Source organism: Podarcis muralis, chromosome 11, assembly GCF_964188315.1.
Source record: "Podarcis muralis chromosome 11, rPodMur119.hap1.1, whole genome shotgun sequence".
Lineage (NCBI taxonomy): Eukaryota > Metazoa > Chordata > Lepidosauria > Squamata > Lacertidae > Podarcis > Podarcis muralis.
In genome coordinates, this window is record NC_135665.1 from 29,680,992 (window position 1) to 29,704,082 (window position 23,091).

Sequence of the window (23,091 nt, forward strand, 5' to 3'; positions counted from 1 at the left end):
CACAGGCTGCTTCTTGGTTGTTGGCCGAAAGCAGAGCATTACTAATGACTTCTTCTAATCTACTGTCTTTGGGGGGAAACTAAAACAAGGAGGCAACCATTTTCGCAAGAGAGAGGGAGCAAGAAGCTAGGCAGGCTACCTATAGACTTGTGGAAGCCAATAAGAGAGCAAGCAAAAATCAACTTTGTAGCTGTTTTAATGCTCTATTTACACCTCTGCTTTCAAGCTGTGCTCATAAGCACATTCCTGAATGGCTGAACATCCACTGAGCATTTATTATTTATTTATTAAATTTTCATATACTGCCCTTTATTAAGTTTTCATACCGCCCTTTATCCAAAGACCACAGAGTGGTTCACAACATAAAAATACAAACACATAATAAGCCCCCTCCCACAGACACATTTTAAATGCCACAGAATGTTTACTGTTATTTTTTACTGATTTTCGGAGTGGGGGGCTGGAAGGGAATAGGGCAAGTCAGGAAAAGAAAATCCTGCCAAGTCACATTAAGTGATTGGCTTAGACCCAGAGTTCTGAGAGTAAATTCCATCCATAGATTGGGTCCCTCTCCCCCCCCCCCCCCGCAAGTTAATCAGGGGAACAGTCACCTATATCTAGTAAGAATGGTCTGCCAGACTTATACGGAGCCTGTGGGCTCAGTAACTTGCTCAGCTTCCTATCTGCAAAATGGGAATAATATTTGACCGCCTTATGTACATGTACACATTTCATTTAAATAAATTTAAACAACACTCTTCAACAATAAACAAGGGTTTTCAGAGAGGCTAACAATTACAATAGAATTAAAAACAATTCATGTAGGCAGGCAAAGAAATAATTTTTCTACTGTTCACATTCTTGCCTTTTGGCACGCTAAGGTACAAGAGAACCCATGTTTAGAAAAGGTTGACTCTGAAATTGCAGGGTTACTAAAGGATATATATTAATAAACATGCTATTTGCCATTCTACTATGGTTTCATGCTGATTACTGTGGCACTGATAGGGACAGGGCTTGTCCTATGCATAGAAAGCAGCAGTCTGAGAAATTTCCCACTTGACCTAAGCTTTCTAAGCATAGATCAAAGCAGTCCCCCCCCCCCCCATTTGTCCCATCACTTTTCCGGGCAAAACCTGCTGTTTATCACTGAATCAGAATGTCAATTCACAGAAAAATTTGGACTTCAGGAGACAGAAAAATGTGGACTTCAGGAGACAGAAGAGCAATGTCCAGCCACTTTTGATTGATGGGGTCTGTGTGGAGAGGGTAACAACGTTCAGATTTTTGGGCATTGAATTACAAGAGGATCTGTCCTGGAGTGTCAACATAAGGGGGCTTGTGAAGAAGGCGCAGCAGAGACTGTACTTTTTGAGAATTCTAAGGAAAAACCATCTTCCGCAGAAACTGCTGCTTGCCTTCTATCACTGTGCCATTGAGAGCGTGCTCACTTATGGCTTATGTGTGTGGTACGGAAGCTGTACTACCCAGGACAGGATGGGGTTGTGCAGAGTTGTTAAGGCAGCAGAGAGCATTGTTGGCTGCCCACTCTCCACCTTAGAGCAGATTTATGCCACAAGGTGCCATAGGAAGGCACTGGACATAGTAAAAGATCCATCGCATCCTGGTCACTGTCTCTTCGAGCTCCTGCCGTCGGGACGGAGATACAGGACGATGAAGACAAGAACGAGCCGTCTTAAGAACAGCTTCTTCTCCAGAGCGATCTCGGCCCTGAATGGGAAGCCTGGACTTTGAAAGTCATCTAATCTTCCTTGCTGTATTATACTGTATTGTTTTAATTAGTGTTTTTATAGTTGTTTTGATTTTGTGTGGAGTGCCCCCTACCTGGGTGGATGGAGCAGCCAAGTAATTTCGTTGTCCCCGAGAGGGGGCAATGACAATAAAGATATTATTATTATTATTATTATTATTATTATTATTATTATTATTATTATTATTAAAAAACCAATGGACGCCTGTTCCAATTCAGCGGGTTTTCCCAGGGGGAAGAGCCAGGATAAGCAGACATGTGGATGAGCTCCCAGCAAAATCCATCATGGCACACTTTGCAGAACAGTTCAGTGTTGGCCAACCTAAGTAGCATCAATAAACCTTTGTTCACTTCCCCTCCCCTGGTCCAAGAGTTTTACCTGATTCATGCTATCCCACAAGTCATCACTTTGGGTGGACCCATAGCTGTGGTCATGCAGATATAACTGAATACTAGCTTGGAAGATATCACTGTGGAGATAGTTTTTCAACATTGACAAGAGAGAAGCTCCCTGTAAAGAGAAAAATAGATCACGTACTTATTTGAAATGCAATGGCCATGTTTTCAGTTTCCGTTTGCAACAGAGCATACCAACTGGCTTTTTCTTTTTCCTTGCTGAGGAAAAGGTACTTGGGCCACTATATAGATGGCTTTAAAAGAAAATTAGAACGAATTCATGGAGAAAACATCAGCAGCTACCAGCCATGATGGCTATACACTGCCTTCACAGTTGGAGAAAGTATGCTTCTGAATACTAGTTTGTGGAAACTGTAGGAAGGGAGAGCTAAGTAACTGACTATCAGGAGTTGCAGTGGTATTAAGAAACTCCATGTGGTTAAAGCCAGGAATACAGAAATGGCTACAGAAGTGGCTGCCACAGGGAGTTATATAATTAGTTTCCACCATGCTTTTGTATATGTTCCTCCTCTCCCTCTTCCAGATGTCTGCAGGGCCTCAAGATCACAAGCAGCTGGAGATGGCTGAATATAAAGATAAAGGCTCAAAAAGGATAACGTGCCCCCAATATTATAATTCCCCTCCCTTCCATATCAACAGCTCGAGATGTGAACGAAACTTCACCTCTGGCCATGCTTACAGATGGGAGGGTAAAAGCTGGTCTCAGCTATTCCTCAAATCTGAACAAGATGTGATCTGGCCACAAATGACTGGGACTGATTGGAAATAGCAGATGAAAAAGTATCAGTTCACATACATCTGCTTTCTACACATTTATTATGTGAATTTAAACCATTATGTATATCTAGCGAAGTCATCATCTATACAGATACCAATTCCCTTTTATACGTTTACAAATATTCAAGGGTGTGTATGAATAGCCTTTTATTTGCAAAAGCCCACCTTGTGAAAAGAAACAGTGTTGCATCTAGTCTTGAAAGAATACACACCTGATTTTATCAAAACTGCATTAAACCTAAGCAAAGAGCTCCTTCTTTGAATCAAAACAGTGTTTACAAAAAGGGAAAACAGAAGTTTAGAAACAAAGAGTTTTATGGTGGATAATTATGAGAATTAACTGAAAACAGGAACTAGCAAAATTCAATCTAAATATTTATAAATGATGGCTTAGTGTAGATGTCATCCTTTTAACCACAGTTAAAGAATTGAGGGGGGCACAGAGATTTGTGGCCTCCCTCCCTCTCTTCTTTCTTCTTTGGCTTTTAAAATATTTTTTATTAAAGATTTTCATGAACTACAAAAAGAGCATGCAATGCCTCTCCTATTCGTTCAGATTATAAAGTCTTTCGGTTACGTTCAGTGTAAGACAATATGGTAAGACACCCTGGTTAACAAACAGTAACCATGCATAGCTCAAAGTTTTCAAACTAACTGGTTAGTTTTGAACTCTGATGAAGGTTGAGAACTATCCCAGGGATGGGGAGCTTCCGGCCCTCCAGATATATTGGAGCACAATTCTCATTATCCCAACCATTGCCCATGCTGCCTGGGGCTTATGGGGGTTGGAATTCAAAGCATTTAAGGCTACCCCTGCATCACATTCTGAAAATGGATACAGAGTGTAAGGAGTGCATCTGATCTTCTAGTCGTGTCTTAAAATGCTCAGAAACAACGGATTGATATTTCAGGGCAAACGCATGTAAGAAACAACATTCCGTTTCCCCCCCTCCACTGAGGAAAGGGAACGTTCCTAACCAATTCTTGTTGAGCTAAAATTTCTGATTAAAAATTGCTCATGTTGGTGCGAAAGGTTTCCATTATATGGTCCTCTCGCCCTGCAAACCTTCCCCCCCCCCCACCTTTCAGGGCCTGACCTGCTGCTGCCCACGTCAGGAATGTGATTTGAAACATATTTGTGCGAACTTTTCAAGCGCGTTTAATTTTATTAGAAGCACATTTGCCAGCACTTTTGAAGTTACCTTGATATAGGAGACGGCATCAAACATTTGCTCGATCTCCTCTGACGACTGGACGGCAAGGGAGATGGGATGAGATGAATTCATGGAATCTTTCTCCATTGTCTTGAATTGCAGATTTGGGAAAGAGTAATCCTGAAGAACAGGGAAAAGTTTAAGTGAACTCAAGTAGATGCTAACATGAGGAATTTGACCAGTCTGTAAGTACTGTCATCAGAACTGGAGATCTGGAGAAATAGTTATCTTGTACACAGTCCCTTCTAGATACTGGTGTGCCTTTGAAGATTTACAACTGGCCCTGTCCAACAGTCCATCTAGTTCACCAGTCTGTTCTTACAGTGGACAACCTGATACCCATGGAAAACTGCAAGCAGGACCTGAATGCAACAGCACCCGCCCCCAAGTCACACCAACAATGCAGTTCTGAATGTAATGACCAGGAAACAAGCTCCCCTGAACACAGTGGCGTTTATTTCCAAGTGTGCTGAAACTTGCTTTCCAGCATATGATGCATAAGATTGAAATACTGAGCCAGAACAATACTGAACAAGGTTTTAGCAATAAAGAGCTAGATTAGCAGTATGAGGACTACAGCCGATTTGGATTTTAGATTGTGTACTTCAGCTGTAAGATATGGACTATATTTTATGTTTCCACTTTACAATTTACTGAATGAAACAGGTAAGCTATGAAATGCCAAAGGGCTGTCTATTATAATTCATTCTACACTCAAGATTTCTGCATAAACTGTTAGGGCCTGTTCCTCAATGCACCGTCCATTGGCAAACCCTTCAGATGCAGAGGCCTGGACACAATGTCCAAGTTCAACCCCAGGTGACCATTCATAGGAGAGCAGAAAAGGTCAAGGAGAAGATAGTCAATAGTACAAATCAAGTTGGTAAGTTTTCCGTCGCCCACAAAGAAAATGTGCATTCTTTAAAGCAATCTGGCACCACCAAGTGGTGAAGTTTTATTTCTTCAGGGCACCAATGTCTGCAGTTTTCTCCAAGCAATTCTTGACTTGTTTACAAGCCTGTAAAAACTGGGGTCGGGAAACTATTTTACCCCAAGGCCCAGATACAAACTTAACCAACACTTCAGGGGTGCATGTACCAAGGGTAGGCAAGCAAAAATGAGCTGGGGAAAACAAAAATGCATGTGCCCCTATTCCTCTCTCTTATTGTTACCACCATACAAGCACCAGATGCAGACATACAACACTCTCTTCTCAACCAGTCACACACTTGTGCTCACACTCTCATACTCCAGGTGTGTATTACTGAAGTTGCCTTCAATGGGTTAGGCCCTAAAAAGGAGCCTAAATACGCTTCTAAAAATAATCCTAGAGTTGGAAGGGACCACGAGGGTCATCTAGTCCAACCCTCTGCAATGCAGGAATTCTTTGCCTAATGTGGGTCTCAAACCCTCAACCCTGAGATTAAGAGTCTCATGGTCTACCAACTGAGCTATCCAATAAACACACTGTGTGTGTGTGTGTGTGTGTGTGTGTGTGTGTGTGTGTTGAATTCCATATATACAGTGGTACCTCAGGTTACAGATGCTTCAGGTTACAGACTCTGCTAACCCAGAAATAGTACCTCGGGTTAAGAACTTTGCTTCAGGATGAGAACAGAAATCGTGCTCTGGCGGCACGGCAGCAGCAGGAGGCCCCATTAGCTAAAGTGGTGCTTCAGGTTAAGAACAGTTTCAGGTTAAGAACGGACTTCCAGAACGAATTAAGTACTTAACCCAAGGTACCACTGTATGTTAAACTCCACCATGGCTAGAATTTTACTACAAGTGCTTCAAAAGCAAGGATTTTTCTTTCCTTCGAACAATAGAACCCCTAAAAACAAAGTATAACTACGAAGTCTGAGTCCAAAGCAGATTATGCCAAGTTAAAAAAAACTTTGCACACAACCATTCACTGCACTTACAGTATATAATTCTGGGAAGACTTTCTTCAAGGCAAAATTTTCCATAAAAGTGGCAAATCCTTCATTCAGCCACAGGTCGTTCCACCATTCCATAGTTACCAGATTGCCAAACCACTAAGAATGCAAAGGAAATACATATTCCCATTATTAGATAACGTGCCCAAAGATAAATCCACGGATTATGTATAAGAATAAAGATTTTAAAGAGCGTTCAAGGAGCTATGCAAGATAGATATGAAGGTTTCATATTGGGAAACAAACCGTCTTCATCAATCATCTTCATCAACAGGAAGCAGTAAAACAGCCCATACTGCCTTGACATGTGGGGCTACATGCATTTTCTCAGCTCAGGAAAACCACATCACAGCTGCATAGATGTTTATACTGGCAGCTTATCGTGCATGAATGTGAAACAAACATTTCAGCAGCATTCAGTGGGGCATGCTGCTGCAAATTGGCCTAACCACCCAGTTAACCCAAAACACAAATCTGAATGTAAATAAATATTGTATATACATATTTTTAAAATTGCTCATTTAATTGTTTTAATTTAAACTGCAAGAGTGCTTGTGAACAGAAATTTTACATCCCCCCAGGGTGGATTTGGTTTAAATCGAATCGATTTAAATCACTAGTCAGTAAGACTTGATTTAAATCATTTTTTTTACAGAAAGACTCATTCTTGCTGGTATAATCTTAATATTTACAACCAGATGAAGGTTTCATTTTTGGAATAATAATTTTTCAGAGTAGTTTTTACAGTTATATCAAAAATTACTGATGTGGTTATACTATTAGAAACACATAGATAATTATGAAATTATTGTGAGGTTTAATAAGTTAACCGTTTATACAGTGGCGTAGCATGGGTTGTCAGCACCCGGGGCAAGGCAAGTAATTTGAGCCCCCTAACCCGTGGATTTGCGCCCCCTAACCCGTGGATTTGCGCCCCCTAACCTGTGGATTTGCCCTAACCCCAGATGTTGCGCCCGGTGCGGCTGGCCCCCCCTGCACCCCCCACGCTACGCCACTGTGTTTATATTCGGACAACTTTTCTGTTGTACTTTATTGGAAGGAGAAAAATAACAATTTCCTTAATAACAATTGAAACAACTGAAACAATAACATTATAGCATATGTATCCATGTTGATTAACTGATATGGTTAAACAATTTAAAAAAAAACTTAGGCTGAGTTTTAGCACACATGAAAAACTTAAAACAAATCCTTATTTCCTGATGAATAGCCTTTGGACTATATGTAACTTAAATAGAAAATTATCTTTAGAAAGATTTTTCCTCCAAAAGCATTTTATTTTAAAAACCCAATTTAAATTTTAAAAAATCTGATTTTTTAAAATAAAAAAACATTGCTTTTTATCCACCCTGCCCCCCCCCCAACCACCACTTGGCAATTGCAGATAATGCACATCAGCAGTTCATATCCCATCATGCTTTTCCATTGCTCCTAGTACAAAGAGTTACAGCGTGTAGTCAAATTAAGATTTTTTTTAAAAAAACAAACAAACTAGCTTGCAGTTGCTCTGTCTTCCTTATATTCTGTCTGGACAAATTTGCAGCGTGAGGAAATATAATCACTCTAGGGCTGTCTCAAAAGCATTGCTCCATCACGAGTGCACAGACACAGTAATTTTCATTTGAGGCAGGGGGAAGGGAGAGTGAAACTACTTCCTATTAGCGGTGCAAAAGATGCAGCCTAATTATCTTAGCAGAAAATGAGAAAAGGCAAGCTTTCTTGTAAGCAGCATGAATCAGAACTGCAATGAATTTTTTTAAAAAAGAGAAAATCCTGCAGTACAGGAAGAAATTGGGAGATCCTTCATACCTGGTGTGCCAGCTCATGAGCAATCACTCTTGTTACTCTCTTTTTATCCATGGCTGACGATGTCGTGTCCTCGTGAAGGAGTGTTGTCTCTCGAAAAGTGATCAAACCCCAGTTTTCCATTGCTCCAGCCTCAAAATCAGGAAGAGCTACCAAGTCTAGATGAAGAACAAGGCACCAGTTTTTAAATAAACCAGTACTAAAATGAAAAAAACTTACCAAGTTTAATTTTAAAAAAAACCTAGTCAAACAGGCTAAACTTTAAGCTCATAGAACATGTCCATGTTCCATGCTCAACATCGTGGCGCCACTTGCAAACCTATGCCCATTTTGTTTATACATTTAATGAGTCCCACAAATCTCAATGAACATAGGAAACATATGCACTCTCTCAAACAACGTAACAAGGACTCCACTTAATTTTAGTTATGTAATTAACTATTTCCCCATGTTACAGTGATTAATTCTCCTCTACCTTTATACTATTAAAAACTAGGTTAAAAACAAACTCATAAGAATATATGAACAACAGATGCAAACTCACAAGAATATAAAGCATCTCACCTAATTTTTGAAGCGGGTATGTTATATTAAAATACTTCTGATAAAACTTGAGGAGCTCCACTGCTGTGTCTAAGGCATATTCAGTATGGTTCAACTTTTGTGGCACAGAATAGACAGATACCTATCACAGTGGAAGAAAGGAAAGGGGTGGGGGGTGGGGAGAGAGAATATGAAACTGAAAATCCCACGAGACGCATATGCTTCACTGATAGTTTTTAAGTGAGAAAAATGCTCTTATGAACACAGTTTTACTAAAGCACTTGGCAAAGGCAGCATTTGCAAGGCAGCTCAAAGAACCGATTTCTGTGTTTTATGGCTGAGAACCACCTTAGAGCTTACTTGTTAAACAAGGCAATAAAACGTAATGCAAACAACATCGGGACATTTCTAAAGAGTTCCGAAGTTCTGAACAGCTTCTACTGTGTAAATACAACCTTGTTCATGCTTTAGCTTTATGCTACTTTCTGAGTGACTCCACCAGCAACACTGGTGGCTCATGGTCGGAGGAAGAGAGGGGGGAGGCAGCGGCATCCTCCCAGTGGTTGTACTGGGTTTACTGGGACAGGGATGTGGCTTTGTGTCCTTGGGGAACCTTTGATTCGGTTGTGGCTGCTCCACAGGTGTGCACACCCCCTGGATGGATACTGGCCTCCTAGAGGACCCCTGAGCTCATCCCCATCGTCTTTTCAATGAGCCCAGGGGGGTGCATGTGCTTCTACCCCCCCCCCCATGAGCCACCACTAACAATCCACCAGAAGTGGTTATTATTCCAGAGATTAAAAAAAGAGAATACACGGGAAATCAAAAGCTGCCTTCACAATTGGCAGTAGCAGCTTCTGTGGCAAGGCAGAGCTGCCTTCCTGACACTAGCATCACATTAGCTTACCTGGATAGGGCTGAGGCAAGGCAAAGCAGTAGAGGCCTGCATTGCATGTGTGGACCAAGTAGAGACCAGGGTACCTGCGCAGCCCTGACCTTGCTGCCTCCCAGATACGCTGCAGTGAAGCAGGTGTCAGGAGTGCAGCTCCACGACTATGCTATACCCCATAGGCTGCTACTACCAACTGAGACTCTACAGAGCTAAATGAGTTTATGGCTCCGACACACAAAACTTCATATTTGGGTCAGCAGCGAGTTTGTGGCCACACCCAGGAAAAACGACCCAAGGAAGAAGCTACCCTTCCTTCTGCAAGGTTATTTGTAATACCACTGCCCCACCTGCGGCAGTTCACAAATATATACCTATGCGGCTTATTTGGTTTAGCTGAACTTTGAGATTCCTTCATAGTAATTTGAAACAAGCAAGCAGCAGCAGCAGAGCTGGCTGGTTCTGGTGGGTCTAGGCCAGAAAACCACAACCTACTTCAGACAGTGTATGCTGGCAGAAGGGAGGGGACACAGCTTTCTTCAATTCACAGAAAGGGTACTTCCTGAAAAATTCTGAGAATGAAAAAGCTTACGCTCAAGAGCTAAAGGAACGCATACCTGAATCCCATTTGTTTCCTTAGTGCGATTTGCCAAGTTTCCAACGATGATAGCTACTAGGTAAGTGCTCATTTTCACACTTGGATAGAACTCATCTTGAACCAATCCATCTGCCAGAGATTTGGTTGCTTTCTGGAAACACAAACAAAATGTAAGTGTTTAATAGAAACCTAGAGGCCCTGGGGCAAGAGTAAAGCTCAAAGATGCTTACCCTGTTTTGACACAGTAAAAAAAAAAAAATAGAGTGATGCAAAATATATACAGGCTAGAACTGGAATTAATAGGCAAAATGTTAAGTGTTGCATATCGATATTTCCCTAGGCCTGTATTGCCCAATGGTTTGCAATTAGTATTATGATGACTGAAACTAAATAGTTGGCAACATGTTTTATGAAAAACTTCACCCCCAGGGTAAGGCACCCTTTTTTCTGTCTGTTCCATGAAAAGTAGTTGAAACAGGGGAGAAATGTTCACCAGAAGAGTTAGGACACTCTCTCAGTTTTGGCTCTGTAGTGATGTCACACAATTAATTTAGCTCTGTGATATCACCACAAAGTCAATTCGGACAGAAGGCAATGCTTCCTGAGCTCACTCTGATGTGGTTTCATAATATCCTTTAGTCAAACCTGAATAGCTTCATGGCTACATGACATTACACTCCTTGTATGACCTCTGCTGCCTAAGCAAGCTGCTCTTATTTTTTAAGAAAAACTGTGCCGAAGCTGCAGAATGGACCAAGAAGCAGTGGCAAACGGGCCATGAATAGCTTGCAAAAAAGAAAGATAAAAAGATAAGCAAAGGATTAGGAAAAACTCATACGCGCTCAACTCCCACTATTGCCCCTACAGTTTTGATGCGGCAGTCCTATCACCACACATACATAGCATGAGGCTAATTTACTGATACACACAGACATTATATCTAACAGACTAAAACAAATGTAATGAATCCCGGATTCATATCTCATCAGTTGGGCCTCCCTAGAAGACACACTGCAGAGAGATATCCTATCTGCGGATTGCTTCTCAAACCACATTTTTTTAAATGTCTGGCCAGAACCAGAAGACAAAAAACTTGGTATAGGTATATAGAGAACACCAACACCACACGGGTGGCACTGTGGTCTAAACCACTCAGCCTAGGGCTTGCCGATCAGAAGGTCGGCAGTTCGAATCCCCGCAACAGGGTGAGCTCCCGTTGCTTGGTCCCAGCTCCTGCCAACCTAGCAGTTTGAAAGCACGTCAAAGTGCAAATAGATAAATAGGTACCACTCCGGCGGGAAGGTAAACGGTGTTTCCGTGAGCGTTCTGGTTTGCCAGAAGCAGCTTAGTCATGCTGGCCACATGACCCGGAAGCTGTACGCCGGCTCCCTCACCCAATAAAGCGAGATGAGCGCTGCAACCCCAGAGTCGTCCATGACTGGACCCAACGGTCGGCGGTCCCTTTACCTTTTATATAGAGAGCACCAACACCTGTCTGAGATTTAACTGACTTCTTGATTGCTATGGCTGAGTCCTGTTCCCTGTTCCATCAATTTCATAAATGCTTCCTCCCTAACTCCATTTGTCTCAAGCAGGGGTAGAGAACCTGCAGCTCTACAGATGTTGCTGGACTGGCTGGGGGGCTGATAGGAATTGGGTGTCCAACATCATCTTGCTGCCACTGGTTCTTCACCTTCTGGGTCTCCTGGATCTTAAAGAACATGGGCAAAATGGTGCTGCCGTGCTTTTCCATTTCACCCCACCCAGCACCATAAATAGCAACCAAAGAACTATACACAGCTACCATAACAGCACAGAGAACCAAGTACTGTACCACATTTCCCAGTTGGAAAATCATAGACCTTACTGCATTTAACCTTCCAATGGAAAGTGAAGGGGTTACCAAATGCAACACCAGATTTTGGGAGCAAGCAGGAGAAGGCTATTGCCTTCATAACCAGCTTGTGGACTTCTCAGAGGCATCCAGCTGGCCTTTGTGGGAAAAAGGACTTTTTGTATGGCTCTTTTGTTTCCAAGTTCCCTATAGCCACACAATGCCAACATATTCACATTTTTCTGCATCATAAAAGCAAAGGCAAAGCATGGAATGCCCTGTCATGTGATGAACTAAACAGCTGTTTTGTGCCAACAACCATGAGCACATTATTAAGAATATAAGAGCAAAGTCCCATCTAGTCGGGCATTCTGTTCCCATAGTGGGCAATGAGATGCTTACGGGAATACCACATGGAAAACGCAAAGGTGTTCTCCAGTTTGTGATCACCAGCCACTAGTATTCTGAGGCATATATTATATACCAGTGGCTCGAAGCCTTTTTCAGCTTGTGAAACAGATCCTCTGATAGACAGCATTCTGGGGGCTGCAGGTAGGCCGGCCACAGACAGACATGGGCAGGACAGTGGTTCCAACTCTTAACTTTCTACAGTAGGGCTACATTACAACCATGCAAGAGTCAGAGGTCTCTCTCTCTCTCTCTCTCTCTCTCTCTCTCTCTCACACACACACACACACACACAGACACACCCCTCCCTCTCCATACAGGTGAATAAGAGGCATCACCACAGTTCAAGGTCACATTCCAGCCAGGTTTAAAGCACTTAAGGAGCAGAGGCAGTGTAGGGCATGACCTCAGGATAATTCCAAGGGTGGGAAGAGAGGCACTGAGGGGCACCTTCAGCCAGAGGTGCCCATGCTATATATCCAGTGGAGCATAGCAGCATAGGTACCCATCTCCCACGAACAAGAATATGGCAGGATTTTACCTTTGGCATATTTGACAAAGCAGAATGCTGATCATCTCTCTTGACAGAGACTTGGAAAGTGGCTTTGAATGCTGGTTCATCAAAGCACGGAAAAGCTGACCTTGCTGACAAGGGTTCAAACTGGGTTGCTGCAAGCCACCTGATGAAAAGCAAAAGAAAATCCATTTTCTATTATCATGATTAGCCATTAGCTGTTGAGAAAAATATACTTAAAAGGAAAATTATATAGCCCTATGCATTTGTTCAGGAAAGGCAATACTGCTACCCTGTCAAAAATTGTACCAAAAAAAAGGCCAAATTTATTACTATGACATTAGGATGACATGAATATTTGGCAATGCAGCTCATTTATTATGGTGTATATTTATTACTTCAAAATTTCATATGAGTATTAAAAATAGTTTCTCAGGCCACCTGTAAACAAGCTCTAAGGAGATGTCTACCACTGTACCTTTTAGGTTCCTTATACTAGCCCTAGCTTAATGTACCTTGCAAAAGATCTGCTGTATCCTAATGGATTAAGCTACACAAAGATCTGGCTTTGGAACAAAAATTCTAGATTGAATTCTAGAATTTGGTTTTGATCAAGGCTTGATAACAAAAACCAAACTTAGTTTACAGTCTACATATATGCCTGCATTCTAACTAAAGGAACAAAAACTAGTGGAGAGGATGAACACTTTCCTTTTTACTCCTGAAGAACACTTTAGCAGGTTTAATTCCCAGACCCAAAGGCACAGTCAACAACTGCAACATCAAAAGATTACAAAAGAAGTTTTCCTTGTTCAGAATGCTTGAACTTTTCAACACATACTTAACATTTTATGGAGTGCCTTGAATATTCAAAACACTTTGCATATACTCAGTAATTCTTAGAACAATCCAGTTAAGGAAAGCAATGTTATCATCTCCATGTTGCACATGGTCTAAAACTGAATGTAGCTTGCCCAAATCTATCTACTAGGTTTATGGTAACAAAGAGATTTGAACTAGGTTTATAATTTCGTTTTGGGCAGTACACTGCATGTAGATCACTTGAAAAAATTCAAGGAGGTGGCAGGTTCCTTAAATTATGAGTGAGAATCCTGTGAGCTTCCAGATACTGCTGTACTTCAACTCCCATAATGTATTACAAATGAGGCAGAAATACATTATTTCCCAACTTTACCTTTTTGTTGAATTTCTGTTGTCATTGTTATAAGCGATTCGGTAAAAGCCAGAGTAACTTTCTGATAAATTAGAGGAATACTCCATGTTGATGTTATATTGTTGTCCTACAAGGAGAGCCTCGGGGGCAAAAATTGCAATCTGGTCATTCAGTGGATATTCCCGAAGCTCGGCTTGCTTTGGCTGGCTTGAGCCTGATGAAGAAAGAGTTACCTTGGTAATGTTAAGTTTTGAGCTGTGAAGAATGATATGCCAGGTCACCTGGAGGACTTTCACAGTTATCTGGACTGAACCCCAAAACTTCATAGTGGTTAAGTTTGGCTGCAAGACAATATCATAATGTACTGGCACAACAGCACTTGGTAGCCTGAAATTTGCCCATGGAAAGGGCTTTCCGTTTGTTGCCAAAGGATATATATCGTCCATTGTGTGGTTTTGCTTATGACAGCCTTCTTTGGTAAAGGTACATTTGGGAAGAAGGTAGATTGCCATTATTACGGAGACAGCAATCACAAGAACAACAGCACAAATCACTGTGGTCCTTACAGATGGTGCAGAACATGATCCATCTGAACTCTGCCTGTAGCCCACTGTGTTACCACGCAGGCCTGTGCTTCTATTCATAAAAGACATTCCCAGAAGTTTGGCTGACGATTCATAGTCCTCTTCATCCTCATCCATTTCGTGATCTCCAAGACCACGGACAAGGAGCCGAGAACTCCTTGGCTCATACTCCACTTCGTCAGGCTCCAAGGGATGCAAGCAGGGCTCTTTAGCCAGGTCAACCACATCAGGTTCTTCTTCAAACATGCTGTTTTCAATCATATTCCTAGGTAATGGAATTCGATCTGAAACACAAAAGAAGCATATCAGCTGTTTGAATTGTTGGATGGTTGGGGCTTTGGGGCTTTTCAAGCGTAGTTTGCATGTATGCGGATGGTTGTGTCTCTCATTATGGTACCCATGAAGGAACACAGTGGACATGTGTTCATGCAGGGACAGCTTTATGCAGAAGATTTAATTAGCAAAAGTTGCTTAACAAGTGGATGAGTCCATTTCTATGCTAGCTGTAGCCAACAATGTGCCATGATAGTATGGAAATTGGGGCTATCTACTTGGCAAGGGGCTCTTACGCAAGGGGCGCCTGAATGAAACTACCAACACCACAAAGTAATACTTCTTACATGAAACCTGTACCACATATAACAGTTTTATGCTATACTTTCACCACCAAACACTGTGCATTAGAAATGCCTTAATTAAAATGCAATAGATCTAGACTTTTATAAAGAGTATTAATGTAATACTAACTGTTTTAAATCTGGACAAGCAGCAGTTCAGAGCAAGCCATGAAATGGAAATCATGTAATACAGAATAGCCTGTGCTCTGAGCACCCGTGACAAGATTCCTGCTCAATCTTTTATCGAAAACCTCCAAGAAGGATTGAAGTGCCTCCGTTAGTTCATGCATAAGGATTTTTACCAAGTCAGACCGACAAAGTCAGCATAACACTGGCTTCTATCTGTGACTTTTACCAGAACATAACATGCACCACAACTAAATCATTGACATCATCATCATCATATGCATTTGGTTAAAGACTTTCCCAAACTATGGCTCACATTTACATTTATTCATCTTTCTTGCCTTTCTATGCTCAAAGGCAATTGAGGCAGCACACAACTTTATAACAACTATGTCGTATAAAACCTCACCTGACTTTTTTTTAAAGCAAAGCTTCAATAAAGACCATTTGAGTCCAATAATAAAATTCTCCCCCACCCTACCCTTCAAAGCAAACTCATTAAAAAGGGGGGAAAGCATTAGCAAGCAACATTATGCCAATAACTTGCCAAGTATAACCAGCACTATTTTCATTATTATGCAAATTATTTCGCTGCAGAAAATTGTACTTCCCAAGCTAGCTGCCTGAAGCTGATCGGAATTGCTTTATTTGTTTAACAAATTTTTTTACACCGCTTGATTGTAAAAAGAAAACCAAACAAACAAACCTCAAAGCGATGTACAAATGATAAAACAGTAAAACCAAGAAAAAATATTTAAATTGTAGTCCAAAACATATGGAGGACACTAGTTTGGTGAAGGCTACCTTAGAGAGCACAGTAGAATTGCTGCTATTATGATAGCTGTATCACAGATGTTTTCATAGCACTTCTTTCCCCCAACCCATTGGCAATGACTGGTAGACTATTAAGACCCATTTAAAAGATAGTAGGCATTTAAATCAACATTCAAAGCGGTTGGACACTGAGTAGCAAATGCTCACCATACCATCTCTCATTGATGTGCATTAGAGGAAGGGAGAAATGGTGTAGAACATGCATCTAGCTGAAGCAAAAGGGCTATACATTAATTGGTGTCCAAATTCCTATACTTTAGTTAATATTGACCTGTGTTGCACGCAAAAAGGGAATCTGATCAGGTTTTTCTAGATCCTTTGTTGCTACAAGATTATGTAAATGCTAAAAACTGGAGAACTGTGAAATGCCCACATATAACTGCAGTAACAGCAGCTTCTGAAACTTAACATCTGTTTTAAGAGTTTCTCACCTGAGCTTATTTATAAAGATTTGCTACAAAACCCTTCAGGCAACTTTGGTTCAAGTCCTTTGCAGAGAAAGGTATGCTGAACAACTTGTTCTGCTGAAATACCCGGCAGATGGTTACCCTTCACCAGTTTAAGGGAAACTTTTCATATATTAACTTATGAACGTGAAATGGGAGTTGGGGGGATCAATAGAGACTGTCTGCAACATCAAAACTCCAACTCTGATGTGTCAGAAAGTAAAAGTTACACATGTCATATGTGAATTGAAAAACCATGTCTTTCATATTTAAAGTTAACAAGTTCACTGTAAGCTGTGTGGTTAAAGCTGTATATTTAATTACATGCAACTGACTCACCCACATTTTCATGGTTCCTGAAAACTGGGAGTAGATGTAAAAAGTTAGTTGCATCCTGTATTGTTGTACCACTTTCGTTTACTTAGAAAACTACCCACAGCTGACATCTGCATAGGCCATGTTTCCCGCATCTTTAGTCTAATGCGCTTTAAAAATAGTTTTCAATATTTCAACATTTTAACCAGTGAAAGGAACAAATGAGTACAAATCCTACTCGACTCTTTTCCTCTAAAATGAAAGCATAGCTCTTTCCATCCCTTTCAGGGTCACTTAAAATTATTTGCACTGCTCATTGCTCTCGCTAGGAAACAACTCCATGAACATATAGTTAATGGTGAAATTGTGAGGTATTGCAGGAATATAGGGAAGACAGGACAAGCCATATTTCATTGAACTTGTTCCTCCTTGGTGAGGGAGGGGGGAAATGGGTTATGAACTCCCAAATATAAGTAGCATGTGAACAGCAAGAATTTCAGAAACACTTGACTAAATTCTAAAGAACAAAATTGCTGAGATACGTTGAGCAACACAATCCTTAGGAATTCAACCTAAAAACCTAACAAGAAGGCAAAGTCAAAAGCTGTATCTCATTGAAACAAATGGAACACAGAGGGTACAATCAGAACTTCTTCAAAGGCTGCACTTGTCAAAAATCCTCCCCCTCTCTTTATCTGTCCTCTGCACTCAGGAAATCTTAGAAATCAATGTGGAATCCAGGTCTCTTTATAAACTGGACTTCATAAGACTCCAAAAGGAACTTGCACATTCCAACTTTTCTGCACGCTTGTCAAAAAGGAAACCCAAAACAAAGTTTTTAAGAGGCACACCCACAAAAATGGTGCTGAAGGACAAACTGCTTGTTTTCCACAATATCTTCCATTGGTGGTTCCTTTAAGGATTGCACTAGCAGTCTGGCAGCCATTTTTTAATAACATGATGGGGGCCAATCACTTGGGTCTTTCCAAAGAATCAACACACACATGCAGCAGACTACCACTTCCATGGTTGGGACCTATCTGATCAATTCCCATCATATAGCTGTGTATTTACAACATTAAACTTAAATTGGTCTTTCGCCCCCTTGGCAACTTAAATCAATTGTTTAAATTAATTCACCCTGTTATTCATGTGTTTCTATAAAAGGTTTAATCAGCAGACTAGAGTCCCCTTTGCCCTTGGAGAATTACCTGTTGTTTTCCTTTATGCAATCCATCTCTCTGTCAGTATTTGACTGTAATGTAATAATTGTTTGAATCTGTGGGGGGTATTTTATTCCACCGTAGAGTTATCATTATGATTATAGCCTCTCTTCAATAGTGTGGTGCTAATACTAGTACACATCCGGCCGGGTAAGCCAAAACAGAGTAGCATACGAATGTCAGCAGAGCAGATAAGGGTCTTAACAAATGAGATTTGGATTATGGCCTTCTGCATTCTTAACCTGGCTGACCTTAATATTCCATCAGAAAGTGTCAATAGAAATAAAAACTACTAATGTAGTGGAAAATGGCCAAAATGCTATGCTCATTCTCATTCAATCCTATACCAATCCTAGTTTATTTCTAATTCTTTCTTTCAAAGCATCTTTTAAAAAATTAGTAATTAAAATTCGTTTAGTTGCATGCTCTTATCACATCCTTCCAATATACTCATTAAAGCGTAATCAGCTTGCCTGGAAGGGGGAAAGGCTAAGTATAAGCACATCCCTAAATCTGATACGTCAACCACATAACCAGTGTTAGAAAATGAGAAATGAAAGCTAGGAGCTAAATGGCACCTTAAACCTAGGTTATGGGCGCAACAATGGAATGTCTAGGCACACTTTTTAATAACAAGAACACAAGGCTGAAAATTAATGAATTGCAGCTAAAGTCTTACATTCATTTTTCACATGGTCTAGTCATCTTAAGACTACAAAGACCCCTTAATATTCTTATGAGGGTCCCTCCAAACGGTGCCTTTCTGTAAGGCCAGCTGAGAGGCAGAACCTATCAGCTTGCCTGATGCTGTGATTTCTTGGAAGTCAAGCAGGCAGGGATTTCTCTTCCCACACCCTCAGTGTCAGGAGTGGAGATTTTAATCTGAAATCTTAGGCACAGTGCTGAGTCCAGAGCTCAGAAATTGCTCGCTTTTTAGCACCTAGAGCAAAATGCGCCTAGAACAATGGGAGTTTTGAACGCTGCACATAACATTATGTTTTCTGAACATAGTGGTATGAGAAAACACCTGTCATTCTGTAAAAAGAATCGAAGTCTCTTCTACAAGAACGCAAGACAACTTTTACTCCAGTACCTCCATTAAAACCTAATGATTCCTTGACCTACCTTTGACAAATACCTTGTCTTAGCACATTAAACTCTCAATTCCAGAGATGCCAAACCAAAGCCAAACATGTTGGAACACCTCAAACTGTTTCTTATGGAAATAGCACACAGTTCAAATAACGGTTAAGGCAAACCAAGAACACAACCACATATGCACATAGACTTAGTCACACTGAAGAAATAAAAGACTTAAATTGAGAACTGAAAACAGACTATAGAACACAATACATAACCATTATCTCTCGGATCTTTTGGTTACATTGCAGGTGTAATATACAAAGGATATTGCTTTATGGTTTTAAGCTTAACCGACTTTAGCCATTCCATTCTCTCAATTTTATCTCTGGCAAACTCAGTTTCGTATGGTGATACTACTGGTGTCAAGTAATAGCTTACTAACAAATAATTTCATCCATTTTTTTGACTGATTGGGTGCTAGCAAACACAATGCACGTTTACAAAAAAGTTATAAGGAATCATGTATTTAAATGGTTTTATGAGTCAGCCAGAAACTAGAGGTTTCTCCTCAGGCCCCTGAGATTCAGTCAACATAACAAGGCAGTACCGAGAAGAAGATAAATCTTGACTAGAGACCAGAATACATTTGCATCTCACTGATAATGATTTTTCTGTCTATACTGCATTTACACTACTTTGTCTTCCGTCTGTTTCTATGATTCTATAGGCAGGGGAAGGAGGAAGAGGCAGGAAGAAAAAGGAGGAGACTCATGTCTGTAGTACAGTAAATGACTTGTGGGGGCAGGTTAATGGAAGGCATTGGTGGGGGATAAGAAGGGTGGGGGGTGAAAGAGAGAGAGAGAGAGCACTTCCCCACTGAGATAGGGAAAGTGGTGGTTTAAAAAAGGGGGGAGAAGTTTGAGTAAAGCAAAGATGAAAAGACACTGAAAGGAACATGGTGGTTTTTAAACAATGGAAGAGGTTTGAATAGAGCCCAGATGGAAGGGCACTGAGATGTGGTGTTGTTTTTTTAAGTTTTAACGGGGAGAAATAGCAGAAATGGATACAACACAGATGTAACTGAGTAAGAAAAAAACCAAAACATAATATGTGATTACCCTCTGAAACAGAAATACTTATACTTCCTGTTCTGCCAGAACAAGAGTAAGCTTTGGCAGATCAGATTATGTGTCTCCTTTCCCTATTCAAGTGCTGTGGCTTAGAAGCAAGCAAAGAATTTAAATGCCAATATACTCTGCTGCCTGAATGACGCTTGCTGTAACATATGAATTCTTTAAAACACAATCATGATTCACAAGGCCTACAGGGCCGAAAGACACCACCTGCACTGTTAGGAGGAAGAAAGATGAGGGAGCAGGAAGGCACAGGCAACATCAGAGCCCGTCTCCTTCCCTCTACCAAACAAATGTTATATCATTTTTAAAAAATCATAGAGTTGGGACCCTGTGTTTTAGTCATTTAAAATTGTAAACTGCCTTGGGTGCCTCGTCAGAAAAGCTATATATAAATGCAACAACAACAAGAAGAAGAAGAAGAAGAAGAAGAAGAAGAAGAAGAAGAAGAAGAAGAAGAAGAAGAAGCAGCAGCCATCCAATGGAGGGGGTTAATAAGACGCAAGATAAAATATCCCAGGATAAGAGACCATGTGAATTGAACCAAAGTGGCATTGGCCCAGTAGCCCATTTCTTCCTAATCTATATCATTTAAGGAAAAGGATTTCAGGACACTTTGGAGGACATTTGTATGGTCTTACTATAGTATCTCCAGTCTCAGGAAAAGGACCTGCTGCAGGTGCCAGTGGTTAAAAATGCAATAACATGCTCCATAAATGAAACCTTGACATGTCTCAGACGAATGCTTGAGGAACATTCTTATGTACAGGCAACTAAGAACTATACCAAAGCAAAGGAGTACTGTCCGTTCTATCTATCTATCTATCTATCTATCTATCTATCTATCTGTTTTTATATTGTAAACTGCCCTGTGATCCTTAGATGAAGGATCCTATAGAAATGTAATAAATAACAATAATAATAATAATAGTTACTCACTATACTTTCTCAAAACACTAATCAAAGGCAGGAAACCATTTGTTAGGTGGGGAAAAGGGTTTACTTTTAATCCATCCACCTCTCTCGCCTGCAAATGGCCCCCAGCCCCTTTAAGCAAGTTCTACTCTCTCACTTCCTGCCACAGCAAGTTTTTAAAACCAAAAGCCTTGCCCAGTTAGTGAGAAACAAACAGCCTTGGAGTCACTTAAGGGGAGGTGGGGTTGGTGGGTGGGATGTATCATTAGTCCTTCCCACACCTGGAAGGTCATTAGTCCTTCCCACACTTCAAATGCTCCTGTCCCTAGATCAGAGAAAGTAAGCTGTGCCCTCCAGCTGTTGTTGGACTACAACTCCCATCAGTCCCAGCCAGCATGGCCAAAGGTCAGGATTAATGGGAGTTTAATCCAACCAGAGGGCATCATATTTGCAACATCTGCCTCTGGTTATGCTGGCAAATCCGGATTTGGAATCATGCCTTTATGAAGGTAACATGTTGTCCCATGCATCTCTTATTTCTTGTGATAAACTATTGTGAGCGTTTTGCGCAACGTGCATGAATTCAATTTAAGCAGTACAAAGTTTTACAGACTAAAGCCACACACAAGGCCTCTATATAGGGGGAAATTCCCAGGTTCCAATATTGATTCTGGGTTTTTTTGTTGGTTTGTTTTTTGTTTTTTTTGTATGTATGTGCTACTGCTTCATAAAGCTTTTTTAAAATGTAGGAAAAGATCACAGAGATTCTTCCATAATTTTAGCATTCTATCTATTTTAAACGGCTTTAAGACATTTTCACACCTGTGAACTGTTACTCTTGCATTCTGCCTAACAAGTTTCCCTGACATCATCAATTTGATGGTGCCAGATAATGTTTGCCACTCCAAACTGTCATGTAGTTTGGAGATTTGAGAGCACCCCTTGCATTTTACAGCTAAATTCTGGCAGGGAATGAAATCTTATACGTGAGAAACAACACAGTTGGTAAAAACAGGAGCGAATCTTATGACACCTTACAGGCAAACAAATGTTTTATGCCATAAGATTTCATGGACTACATTTCACTTCATTAGGTGCATGAAATGTTGTCCTCCTAAGTAAGAACACAATTATCTTCTGACTTCAGTTTACAATCCCCCGCCTCAACTATATGCATATATACACACATGTAACACAGGGCAACACTTCATTCATCTCCTGAAATAAACTAGTCTATGAAACCTCACACCATGTTTATTAAGTCTTGAAGGGAGCCACAAGACTCACTGCTGCAATCGTCATGTAAATAGTATGGGAGTAAAACAAACAATTAATTTTGCAGTTACACTGAATGGCTTCAAAGGTTTTAACTTTTTATAACACACACACACCCCCACAGCTGCTAACAATCCTTGCACTAAGAACTCAAGTAGTAGTCTTGGTTCTCCTTTTGTTTAGGCAAGATGTGGTTTGTGGATTTTCTCTAAATAGCAATAACTTTTAAAAAAGGAGATATGCAAGTTTATTAAACAAAAATAATGGTCAATTATTTAGAGTTCATGGGTAGAGAAGGCAATGCTTCTTGTCCCAGACACTGAAGTGGTTCGCTAGGTGTCCCCGCCCCACTAAAGTCAAGTTTGTTGGCCTACTGAACAACAGTCAGCATGTCTAAGGTTTGTCGCCATCTTCCATCCTAGCATTGAGCCTTTGGGCTGAAAACAAAACCGACACAGCAGGGACATTTGAGCAAACCGGCGCATAGTTCGAAGGAGCTTTGGAAATGGAAAAGTCAATAAACCAAGAGAGCAAGTTACAACAGGTTGGGGAGCGTTTGCCTCATTCAAGATGGGGCTGCTGCCCCAAGGCCAAGGTTGTGGCTCTTCGCAGGTACCCTTCCAAAGAAGGGCTCTTG

At 40.8% G+C, this 23,091-nt stretch overlaps 1 protein-coding gene across 3 annotated transcripts in view; it reads right to left on the reverse strand.

The window, feature by feature from the left end:
- The window catches only part of LOC114606174 (leucyl-cystinyl aminopeptidase), a 43,345-nt gene that overhangs the window by 19,162 nt on the left and 1,092 nt on the right, over positions 1 to 23,091 (reverse strand). For all 3 annotated transcript variants that reach the window (XM_028748070.2, XM_077936196.1, XM_077936197.1), the window contains exons 2-9: positions 13,925 to 14,771; positions 12,757 to 12,895; positions 9,993 to 10,124; positions 8,508 to 8,628; positions 7,947 to 8,101; positions 6,102 to 6,215; positions 4,168 to 4,299; positions 2,151 to 2,282 (exon numbers count right to left, since the gene is read on the reverse strand). In XM_028748070.2, the coding sequence (XP_028603903.2) occupies positions 2,151 to 2,282; positions 4,168 to 4,299; positions 6,102 to 6,215; positions 7,947 to 8,101; positions 8,508 to 8,628; positions 9,993 to 10,124; positions 12,757 to 12,895; positions 13,925 to 14,771 (1,772 nt within the window). The remainder of the gene's footprint in view (positions 1 to 2,150; positions 2,283 to 4,167; positions 4,300 to 6,101; positions 6,216 to 7,946; positions 8,102 to 8,507; positions 8,629 to 9,992; positions 10,125 to 12,756; positions 12,896 to 13,924; positions 14,772 to 23,091) is intronic.